The sequence below is a fragment of the Salminus brasiliensis genome, chromosome 12 (assembly GCF_030463535.1).
Source record: "Salminus brasiliensis chromosome 12, fSalBra1.hap2, whole genome shotgun sequence".
Lineage (NCBI taxonomy): Eukaryota > Metazoa > Chordata > Actinopteri > Characiformes > Bryconidae > Salminus > Salminus brasiliensis.
This window is the reverse complement of record NC_132889.1, coordinates 3,141,910-3,154,423: the sequence shown is the minus strand read 5'-3', so window position 1 is coordinate 3,154,423 and position 12,514 is coordinate 3,141,910. Positions and strand designations below refer to the sequence as shown.

Here is a 12,514-nt window from a genome sequence, read left to right as displayed (position 1 = left end):
ATGGCGCGACATGATGCTACATTACAGGATGCGAAATGATCCGACATTACACAATGCGACATTTAATAACTCAACATTACATGACATGACATTACAGGACGCAACATTACAGGACGCAACATTACAGGACGTGACATTACAGGACATGATGCGTCATTAACTATCTCAACATTACATGTCAAAACATTTCATACCACAAAATTACACCCCTCAAATGACATAACGCAAAATGACACAACACGACATTACAGGACGCGATATTACAGTACACAACATTACAGGAAGTGACATTACAGGATGCGATATTACAGGACACAACATTACAGGACACGACATTACAGCACACAAAATTACAGGACGCAATATGATGCACCATTAAATAACTCAACATTACATGTCACAACATTACAACACTACGTAATGCAACATTACATGACATTCATAATGTGAACGTGCATTCTTTATTGACTGTTATCATAACTGATCATAATCATCTATTACACTCTAATCCAAAATCAATGCATCTAAATCCAGTCCCTCCTCTGATTATCGATCAGTTATGCCCTGTCTTGCTACAGCTTTAAGAATCAGTTTATTAAGCGATTCATTCTCTGTGCAGGTGACCGGCGTGTTCAGCAAGGAGTACATCCCCCCAGGCACGCGCTTCGGACCCCTGCAGGGCGACATCTACACCAAAGACAGCGTACCACCACAGGCCAACAGGAAATACTTCTGGAGAGTGAGTGATGTCATTCAGCTCTTCTGCTCTTGGATCCTCACGCCACTCAGCTTATCAACCACACACTGTAGTTTTAGCACACACACACACACACTCACACACACACTGAGAACAATGCTGCTAAACCTGTTTAGAGACAACTTTCCAAGGAAGCCCACAGGGGTTTATACACACACTTCAAAGCGCAGGGATGGCGTGGCGTGTGTGAGGCCTTCAGGCTGTGGAGAATAGGGGAGCTTAGCTGGAAAATACTGAGGAAGTCTTTTGGAGATTTTATCCATCTCTCTCTGGATTCCTGCTTTGTGTTTTTTTGCGGCAAGAGAAAATGCCACACACACACACACACACACACACACACACACACATACACACACACACACACACACACACACACACACACACACACACACACACTAGTAAGGGTAGTTGGAGTAGTCACAAGCTGTCACATGCACAGAAAAACAGAAAACACCAAACACACACACACACACACACACACACACACACAAAGAGAGAGAGAAAGAGAGAGAGACATGCCTCAAAAACACACCCACCTCTTTACCTCTCTCCCTTTCTCTTTCTGTCTCTTATTCTCGCTCTCTCTCATTTTTCTCTCGTTCTCTCTCAGTTTCTCTCTCACTCACTCACTTATTCTCTCTCTCTCTCTCTTTTCTCTAATCTCTCTTTAGCTACCCCTTCAAATGAATGCATTCAGTTGCACCCCTTGCTGACACAATGTGCAAATGCACACACACACACACATAGCTTGTCCAGTCCCTATAGAGAAGAAGTACTGCCAATAGAATAGGACTCTCTGGAGCAGATCAACATCATGAACCTATTGGCACCATGCTGCTGCCTAATAATGCCAGGTGTGGGCTAGAGAGGGGGTATAACCCCCCCCCACCCCACCCCCCCCCAGCAGCATTGAGCTGTGGAGCAGTGGAAGAACTGTGTTCTCTGGAGTGATGGATGGATGGTGGTTCAGTACTTTTAGGATGAGTTGAGGAGTTGGGGATGATGAGGTGGGGTGGTGATCTGAATGGTGGCTGAATGCTATCAAATCCTCACAGCAATGCTGCTCCAAAATCTAGTAGAAAGCCTTCTTCTTCTCTGGACAGTAGAGACAGTTACTCCAATGAAAGCAGGATCAGCTCTTTTTTAATATCCTTGATTGCAGAAGAAACAGTGAATGAGCAGGTGTCCCAATACTTTTGTCAATGTAGTGTATCTCTCTCTTTCTCTCTCTCTCTCTGTTTTAGCAAGTCTCTCTCGTGTTAACACACACATACACATACACACCCTTGCACTTTCAGTTTTGGGTTTGATCTGACCGTACCCCATGTGGTGTGTGTGTGTGTGAGAGAGTGTGTGTGTGTGTGTGTGTGGCTGTATAGCCGTGCTTTCTTTCACATGCTTTTTATGCACACATCCATGTCAGTGTCCATCAGTTTGGACATGAGTACATGTGTATGAGTGTATGGGTGTACGTGTGTGTGTGTGTGTGTGTGGGCTTTCCAGCTGTGAGTGGGTTTCCTCAGGGTTCTCCAGCGCCCTTTCCTTCCCTCATTTCCTGTAAAACCCTCGTCAGCTTCCTGCTCAGTTACGGCTCCTTTACACACACACACACACACACACACACAGTGTCATATGACTCTATGGCAGGTATGTGCACACACACACACACACAGGAGGCGGGGCAGTGTGTAATAGCACGCGCAAGTGTTATGATGGCTCTTACGCCCCACCCACCTTTCTTTAAGAGGGTGTGAGCGTTGATTTTCACATCACTGTTAGAAACACTCATACACACACACACACTCTCTTGCTCAGTTTCCCTCTGAGAGGTGGCACAGCGCGCACACACACTCTCGCGCACACAGACAGACGCGAGAGCTCAGGTGTTAGGACAGAAGAGAAGAAGCGGAGAGGAGCTGAAGAGCGTGCTGTACATGGCCGAGGTGTGTTGGATCTGACAGTGTGTGGACGGGGGGTGCTGGGGTCTTAGGTGGAGGGGTGGGATGGCAGGTGGGGTTATTTTAAGGTGTAGTCTGAGATCTGGGTTGTTTTATTGAGCGGAATTTCTTTCATAATCAAAGTGGCTTTAATTAAGAATGAGATTAATAATGAAATTCCTTCATCGCCGGTCTTTAAGATAGAGTCTGGAGATGATCTGAGATGATTCCACTTGGTAAATCATGTGTGTTGAGGTGGTGGGCGCAGTTTAAGCCAGTTTAAAGAGTGTTTATGTGTGTGTGTGGTTGTCTAAGGTTGGTTTAATTGATTTCCTAATAGTGAAAATGACATTGTCTGTGATCTATTAACCGAAAGCCAGTGCTGCAGACAGCCTGGACCATATGGACAGATATGGAGAAGGTCTGAGCTCTGGATCTACAGCCATTGTTTTATTCTGCTGTTTATTTCACGCTATTTTACGAGATTTTTGAGAAACCAGAGACCAGCAGAAATGACCCAAACTGACTCGGAATAAAATCCAAAGTCCAAAGTCTTGGAGTTTTCTTGTACTCCTACAATTTCAGAAAGTTTGGAGTTGAATTGCTGGAAAACTTTAGGATGAATTGAATCAATTCAAGTCATTTTATTTATTTATGTCCATCGATGGACAACATGGCTCTAATTAATACTGGACGAGAGCTTAAATGCTCTTCTTATAGATGTCTGGAGATGATCTGAGATGATTCCACTTGGTAAATCATGTGTGTTGAGGTGTTGGGCGCAGTTTAAGCCAGCTTAAAGAGTGTTTATGTGTATGTGTGGTTGTCCAAGGTTGGGTTAATTGATTTTCTAATAGTGAAAATGACATTGTCTGTGATCTATTAACTGAAAGCCAGTGTTGCAGACAGCCTGGACCTTAAGAAGGGATACAGGGAAGATCTGAGCTCTGGAGCTACATAATTTTTTTTTTATTCTGCTGTTTTGCTTCATGCAATCATTGAGAATCTAATCAGTAGAAATGACCCAAAGTCCAAAGTCCTGGACTTCCTCTATACTCTTGTTATTGCAGAGTTTTTTAAATGGTAGCAGTCTTCAGAATTGATGGAATTGCCTTAGTTCAAGTGTTTATTATTATTATTATTTCATTGACAAACAATGTGATTTTAATTCAAATGAATTTGAAATGAATTCAATTCTTAAATACTGCAAAATCTGATTTTTTTAGACTTAGTTTAAGAGTAAATTTAAGACTGGACCCAGTTTAAGCCAGCTTAAAGAGTGTGTATGTGTGTGTGTGGTTGTCCAAGTGTTTGGTTTAATTGACTTCTTAATAGTGAAAATGACATTATGTGAGGCTACTTCATGCAATTGTTGAGAAACTGACCAGTAGAAATGACCCAAAGTTATCTTTATTGACGTATCATTTTACTGTGGTTTTTGTTTAACACTATTTTGTGTCCTTTTTTGAGAAAATGAGAAATGACCCAAAGTTTTTGGAGTAGTAATACTTAGGACTCTGAGTTGAATTAGAGTAAGTGTTTTATTCTATTGGCAAACGATGTCTCTGAAATGACACTATTTCATGCCGTTTTTGAGCAAATGACCAACAGAAATGACCCAAAGTAACATTTTTATTGTATTGACAAACAATGTGGCTTTAATTAAGGGTAGTTAAATTGATTTCCCATTAGTGGAGATTACACCGTCTGTCAAGTATCAAATTAAAGCCAATGCTGCGATTGGTCTTGAGCGTAAGGAGGCATATAGAGATGATCTGAGCTCTGTATCAGTGTGTATCATGACATCATTGTTTCCACAGTGACTTGGAATAAAATCCAAAAAGTCCAAAAAGTCCAAAAATCTCAGAATTGTCCTTTACTGTTACTTTTGCAATGTGGCGGTTTACCGAAAAAAGTTTCTAACGGCGGCTCTTTTACCCCCCCCCCCCCACAGATTTACGCCGGTAGTCAGCTTCACCACTTCATAGACGGCTATGATGTGCAGCGCAGCAACTGGATGCGCTATGTCAACCCGGCGCGCTCTCTGGCCGAGCAGAACCTGGTGGCCTGCCAGAACGGCTGCGACGTCTACTTCTACACCTTCCGGCCTGTGGAGCGCAACCAGGAGCTGCTGGTGTGGTACAGCTCTGAGTTCTCCCAGAGGCTGAGTGGCCACACGCAACAGCACCCGCAGATGGACAGCCTGAAGACAAGTGAGTCTTTATAGTTCTCATATATAATCATTAAACTGCATGAAAACCACATGAAGCCAATTGGTTAGGTCAGTTAAGGTATTGGAGGACCCCCCCGATACCCTGGGTTAGTAATTCAGCTGTTTAGCTTACCAGATTTGTTTTGGAGTCCCACAGGGTTCTATTTTAGGGCCTATTAAACTGATGTAAATGAGCATAGACGAAAGTTGTTGTTTTTTTTGCCATCGCACCATTCAGATGCCTTTTCACATCCTTCACATTCCCTCCCCCGTATTCCTTTCACCCTCTCAGTTTCTGTATATACTAGTCCCTATGTATCTTCAGCAGAACGTCATCGCGTCCACTTTCCTCCTTTTCACCTGCAATTTGACATTAGTCACATTTTCCCACTCCAGAATTCGAATCATCCGCCCTGTTTTTCTCAGTATCTCCACGTCAGCTGGCTGAGCGCTGAGGTGTCTTTGTGTATGTGTGGGCAGGGGCTGACTCCGGCAGAGTCCATGTTGTATCTTTGTGGACATCAAACACAGGTAGAGATGGTAATCTCCGGCTCCCTCCAGCTCCCTTCGGCTTCCACTCTCGACTCTCAAGGCTGAGATTCGTAGTTTGTTGTTATTTTTTTTATCTGTTGATCAGACGGGAATGAAAGTGCTGGCTAGTAGAGAGTAGGAGTGATGAGAATGTGTGAGGAAAAACCTCACCCACCGCACGTCCAACCGTACAGCCTGCCAGACAATGGCCTAAAGTATGACACAGCTACATTTCCTGTGCTATCCACTCCTTAATTAAAGAGATGTGTGTGTGTGAGTGAGTGTGTGAGTAAGTGAGTGTGTGTCTGTACACATGAACACACTGCTTATTGTTAAGGCCAGTCACCTGAGTCATGCAGGTTCACACTTCTGAGCCTTCCCTCGTACTCTCAATTGTACCTAATTATGGAAAGCCCTGGTCCGGGAAGCAGGCTGCCATGAAGCCCTGTGACTTTTCCTTTAAGTCTGCGTTCTCTTGAGATCCTGACGTCACTTTGGCTACTTTACATCTTTTACTTCCTTAATAACGTTCAGAGAAATCTACTGAGCCAAAAAAAGAGAAAAGGAAACGACAAAGAAAGAAGAAAGAAAAAAAAAGTGACTACTGACTATTTGTCACGTCAGGCTGTAAAGCTCTGGTCAGAAGAAAATACCACCAACAATCACTGGGAATTTTTTATTTTTTCGGTCTGTAAAGTCACCTGAGGATTACTCAGCACCTCAGAACCAGCTTTGTGAGAAATGATTGAACGTTAATGAAAATGTCGAACAGGCCCTTATTGCTTTTGTGATTGGGTTGGACCAAAAGATTAGGACCATCCTGATTCTTCCGTATAATCATTAAACTGCATGTTACCACATGAAGCCAATTGGTTAGGTCAGTTAAGGCCTTGGAGGACCTCTAGCCCCGCACATCGCAGTGCATCCCCCACTTGTTCCAGCTAACCCCAGATACCCTGGGTTAGTAATTCAGCTGTTTAGCTTACCAGATTTGTTTTGGAGTCCCACAGGGCTCTATTTTAGGGCCTATTATATTGATGTAAATGATCATGCAAGTCAGGAGATCCCCCAGGACTTGGGTCAGGAATCACTGGCTTTAACAGATACAGCACATCCAAGCGAGCACGGTTGCATTTTCTCAGTCTGGTTGACCATTTTCACTTTCCTCTTCGACAACACTGACAATAGATGTCGCCTGTAGAAGTGTCAGTAGCCTGGTTCACAGCAGGTTTGAGGAACCGACCCCTGACCACAAGGGTAATAATGTGTTTGTGTAATCTCCTTCCCTCCGCTATGGACGAGGTGGCTGCATGTCTACGATTGGGCAGAACTCGAATCACGCGCCCTGTGTTGCTTCGCTTCTTCTCTGTGGTCAAGAAAGACGAGTGTTTTTCTGTTGACCTATTGTGGATGGTTGGGATGGTGCGGACTTCGTCCCGTGTCGACTTTTGGTGCCTGAGCGACGCTCAGGAGGATTTTTCCTGTGGTTGACGACATCTGCCGCCACTGTGAGTCAGCACAGTTTCTGACTGAGAAGTGTAACTGCTGCGCTGGTCTCCTGTCTTCTCATATGTACACACGCACACACACACACACCCACACACACACACACACACACACACACACACACACATTGACTGACTGGTGCACACCCTGTAAACTCCCACACACTACTAAGGTGCTTTGTGATAGCAGTACTGTTCTGAACGTCAGATAGAAACCAGCGCTGTATCTCCCGACTGTCAACTTAAAACTGAAAGACGTGCCATTTACCATAAGTGAGGCGTGAGGGAGAGGGTGATGAGTAGGTGTGCGACGGTCGTGTTTTCGGGGGAGACGTAGTCAGTGTTTTTCTTGGCCCGATCAAGAACATCGGTAGATAACCTCATTGGGCCCTCAGAAGATGCTGAGAAGATGCGCCCCTGTCAATCGTTGTAATGCTAACCTAACCAAAGCTCCTCTATCTCCCTTTGTAGAGCGTCTGGGTGGCGACGCGATGGAAGCTGACCTCCAGAAGCATTATCTACCTCAGTGGACCTGCTGCCCAAAACGGGGGCCGAGCCCTCACATGCCCAAGAGCCGGGATGAGGCCAAGAAGGACGAGAAGGAGGCTGAAGAGGCTGAGGAGAAGGTTGACGTCGAGGCCATTGAGAGGGATACGCCTCCCGACACGCCCGACCAGCATGTGATGGACTTCAGCAAGAAGATGCAGCCCGAGATGGCCCGGGAGAACACGTCCCATCCTGAACTGAGCCCCCAAAGCTTGGGAGTGCGCCAAGAAATTCCGCTGCATCTTCACGGCCTCTACGGCTACAAAGAGAGCCCCACAGCTTACCCTCCTCTGCCCTTTCCCAGACCTGTCCAGCCCCCCTACCAGCTCCTGCCACCCTACAACCCGCATTACTCTCGCCTGCTCTTGCCCCCGTACACCCCTCCCTTCCCTCCTGTGCTGCCCCCCAGAGGACCACTCAGGTACAACAGTTTGATGGGCAATGACGCCTTGCCCTTTCCGCCAGTGAGCCAGCCGGGGCTTATGCCCGTCTCCCTGCCCTACCCCCCTCCTCCTCACGGTGGCCTGAAGGAGAGACCCCCTAACACCTCCCCTCCCCAGGGTGCCCCCGCCACTCCTGAACTCTCTCCCCTGTCCAAGCACTCCTCTCCCGAGCCACAGCATCTTCTGCAGCAGCCCCAGTCCATCTTTGAAGAGGCCATCAACCTCAGCCTGGCTTCCACACCCAAAAAAAACAGCTCTTCGTTATCATCATCATCATCATCATCATCTTCTTCTTCTTCTTCTTCTTCCTCGTCATCTTCTTCGCCGCGGCACGGACCTGGGTACAAGTCCCTCCCGTACCCACTGAAGAAACAGAATGGGAAAATCAAGTACGAGTGTAACGTCTGCTTCAAGACCTTCGGCCAGCTTTCCAACCTGAAGGTGAGTGGGATGGATGTTCAGAGCCACGGATGCTCAATTTTTGGGGTTTTGCCATTTCCTTCCGCTCTGACTCTCTGAGAGTTTTATTGGCCAGGTATGCAGAACATCTCAGGAATTTGTCTTCGGGTCATGTAATTCAGCGTGGTTCCTACCGCGTGCAGACACAGTCAGGGTAGACCTGTCAAAGTAGGTGGCTCTTGTCCACATTAGACGATCAAAACACACCAGGCCCTTTGATGATCGGAAGACATCTGGCTTGTGAGACTACACAGACACCAGATAAGCCTCACTGTGGTCAAGCAAGTGTGAGCCAAATGCAACTTCTAACATACATGTTGTGGTTCATCTTTTTTTCTGCAGGTACACTTGAGGGTACACAATGGAGAGAGACCTTTCCAGTGTCAGCTGTGCAAAAAGAGCTTCACCCAGCTGGCCCACTTGCAGAAGCACCATCTTGTCCACACTGGAGAGAAACCTCATGAGTGTCAGGTGAGTCTGAGTTCGCATCTGGGCAGGAAAAGCTTGCGCCTGGTAGCAAATAGAGAGATTAGTGCCATACAACCCGACAATCTGAGATCGTTCCTTATACAACTGAGCTTTCCTTTTTTTAAAAAATGAGGTCAAGACTTGCTGAGTCATTAGGAGTTATTTTTTACGAGAACCTGCTCTGGAAAGAAAGGGTAATAGGATGAGAAAGCCTGGAACCCGTCGGTCATGTACAGGTAAACACGCCCGAAGCCTTATTTATTTATCTGTGGGTACTTTCACCTAGTGTCTGAAAGCACCCTTTAAAACAAAGCCCCACCTTTGTTGCTCATTAACCTGGAAGGGTGTATCAGTGGCGTGATGCTGGTTCCTTTTATGTCTCAGCCATGACGCACCGCTTAGTTCGAAAAAGAAACTGATCTCAGAAGAAACAAACAAGTCTGGCACTCCTCCTGCATTCCAGGACAGCAGTGAAAGGCTGTCACGGTGGAGCTTTAGGTTATTGCTCGGCCTTGCACGCCTGTTGCTTTACACTGTGGCTTATATAATAGCTCTCATTTACGAAACACCACCGCCATCTCGCCACAGCCACATGAGTTCGTAAAAAAGAACGGTGTCTTTTCAATGCGAGGCTCAGGCCTGGACATGTCTCAACAACCAAAGCTAAAGTGGCTTTTAGCTAAAGGATAGGGTAAGTGTAGACATCTCTGTGATGTTTACCTTAAGTAACCCTAATCTATGAAGCTAGGCTCATAAAAAAAAAAAAGTGGCTAATTTACGCTTATTCATGATAGTCTGTAGGAAGTTTATCAGAGAAAGCTGTCAATCATTAGCCAGCTGGCTATCAAACATTAGCCAAACATTAGTCTGGGCTAACTTCCACAGTCTTAATGAAATCCCACAGATACAACCCATTACCCGCTAATCTAGTGAGGATTTTACCTGACAGTGGACTTCCTCAGATGAAATCTAGCTGGCATCATTTAAGCCAGCACCTGTTCCGCTCCAATAAGTAATTAGGCAGGAGGGGAAACTTTTATTATTATTATTAATATTATTATAATTGACTATAGCACTTAATAGCACATATTAGCATCAGTTATCCTACCTAGCATAGCAATTATGGCTCACAGATCAGCACAGAAAGAAAAACTAATAAATGGGAAAATCATTCCCCTCCCATTCTTGGCTTCACCTGACTGTATCTAATCCCTGCTTCTCCGTCCTGCAGGTGTGCCACAAGCGCTTCAGCAGCACCAGCAACCTGAAGACGCACCAGCGGCTGCACTCGGGAGAGAAGCCCTACCAGTGCAAGCTGTGCGGCACCAAGTTCACCCAGTACATCCACCTAAAGCTGCACCGCCGCATGCACGGCACGGCGTGCGAGCAAGCCCACCGCTGCTCGCTCTGCTGCCAGGCCTTCCTGCATCGCTTCAGCCTGGATCTGCACCGCCGCTCGGGCTGTTGCCCCGCCGGCGTCGCCCGGCCGCAAAGCCCCGAGCTGCTCAGGACGGCCGAGCTGCTGGAGCGCTTCGACTCCAGCACCGAGGCACACGGCCTGGCTGAGAGCTCGCCTGATGCAGAGGTGGACGCAGCGCTGGAGAGGTGGTTGGCCAGGAGCCTGGTGGCAGAGAGGTCTGAAAACAGCCTCTTTAATACACTCGGGGGGCGGCAGCAGGAGAGGGCCAGCGTGGTGCAATTCTGCACCCCACCCCGGCCTTCGGTGAAGGCAGAGGAAGAGTAGTGGGAGGACTAGGTGGCGTCTAGGACAGGGGTTCTCAACTATCGGTCTGGGGTGGTACTTCCTCCCTGCCCCAGTGCATCCTACCCTTAGCAGTGGCAGTTGTTGCCGGCTATTGGAAAGCATGGTATCGTTCCATAGGATTTATTATGGATTTTTCTTACTCGTAGCTTCTGAAATTCGGCAGAAAGTGTGAATTCTAAGATTTTCATCAGTACCATGTTGACATTACTACAGAATCTTAATTCGTCATTAAAAATGTTTCAATCAGGTGCATTGGGGCAGGGAATAACCACAGGAAACCATGCACGACTACTGTTGGGAACCTTTGGTCTAGATGTTTATGAGGACTTTTTTTTTTAATGCTTTTACAAAACTTCCAAAAACGAAGGCTACAAGTGCATAGGGCGGCCTACAGAAGTAGCTGAAGCCAAAAAGACACCTACTCTGGAGGTGTCCCATTAAAAAAGGGACAAATTCCAAAAAGGAACCGGAAACCAAGACCAGCACCAAAAAAGAAACAGCATTTCCAAAGACTTTGGCGCGAGCTTTTTTCCTTGGCGTGAGTAATTGCACTTCCACCTTCCGTCCTGCTGCGGAGAAAGAGGGTGACCAATCACGTACTCTCTAGTACGTCAAACGTTCGTTTTGTGAGTTCGTACTAATTTATTATTGTGAATAGTATTTAGCGGCATATCCAGCGTATGTCAACAGGACTTTTACTGTGTTCTTTATTTGCGTGTTTCTTTATTTGTTGCTTCTATTTTGTCCATTGAGCTGTTCTGAACATTAGCCTCGAGCTCACTTGTCCAAAACGAGGAGGAATCTCAGGAATTCCAGGCGATTTCCAGGGTATGGAAGTCTGTATATATGGTTTACAGGGAAAATTATCAGGGATATGATGTCAGCAATTAAAGCCAAAAAACAAAACAAAAAACAGTTGTGTTAGCTGGTCCCAGAGCACGTCCAGCTTGGGATTTTTGCGGTAGCAAATCATAGAGTCGACTTGAGGCACTGGAACAAAAGGCACTGGAAGAACTTCTGTGAATGTGATGATTATTATTTATGTTCATTTTTTTCTAGAGTTGTAGAAGCTGAGCTTACTTCTTGCTGTAGCTGGATGTTGTACTATTTATTATTTAAAGCTTTTAGTGTTTGTTAGCTTTTAGTGTTTGTTAGCTTTTAGTGTTTGTTAGCTTCATGTTTAAGACGGGACGCTTTTGTCCCCTTCCAAGTTTCCACGTGCAAGCGTTCCCGAGCCCCAGATCAATGCAGCAGGAACCGAAGGCCTCCCACCGGTATTCTCAGGAAAAAATATGCGATGCTTCCTTTTGTTTTTGTACCAAAAAACTGGCATCTCACACGCCAGTGAAGGCAGGAGGCAGGTTCGTTTAGTTGCTGTACGCTTTCTGTTTTTTAATGTATTCGTTGTTTAGCACTGGAAAAAGCAGGACCTAGATCCATGTGCGAGGTTACTGTTACATAGCGACGACGAGAACTGGACTAGTTTACGCCCATATTTTGTTTTTATTTTTGTAGAGTGTTTTTTTCTCTTGCTTGTACAGTTTGTTTACCTGATTATTTTTGACGCAGTGTACGAGATGTTCATACTTTATATGTGAGAGACTATTTTCATCAAACTTTTATAATGTAGCACATTAAATATATTCTTTCTCAAACTTCAGCGCCTGCCATGTCTTTGTTAAAACCCTACACACACACACACACACACACATATGCTCATAGCTACCGGTAGTTACACAGTTCTATGCACACTATATGGACAAAAGTATTAGGACACCTGCTTATTCTTTATTTCTTTCGAAATCAAAGGTATGGAGCTGATCCTGCTTTTGTTGGAGTAACTTTCTCTACTGTCCAGAAAAGAAGGAAGGCTTTCTACTAGATTATGAGT

At 45.7% G+C, this 12,514-nt stretch overlaps 1 protein-coding gene across 1 annotated transcript; it reads left to right on the top strand.

Annotated features, from left to right (window-relative positions):
• The first annotated feature begins 2,546 nt into the window (after positions 1-2,546).
• On the top strand, positions 2,547-12,249 carry prdm1b (PR domain containing 1b, with ZNF domain). The gene is made up of 5 exons (XM_072693486.1): positions 2,547-2,700; positions 4,649-4,907; positions 7,414-8,372; positions 8,733-8,861; positions 10,090-12,249. The coding sequence occupies exons 1-5, from the start codon at positions 2,692-2,694 to the stop codon at positions 10,600-10,602; spliced, it is 1,869 nt and encodes a 622-aa protein (XP_072549587.1). The 5' UTR covers positions 2,547-2,691; the 3' UTR covers positions 10,603-12,249.
• Positions 12,250-12,514: the final 265 nt, after the last annotated feature.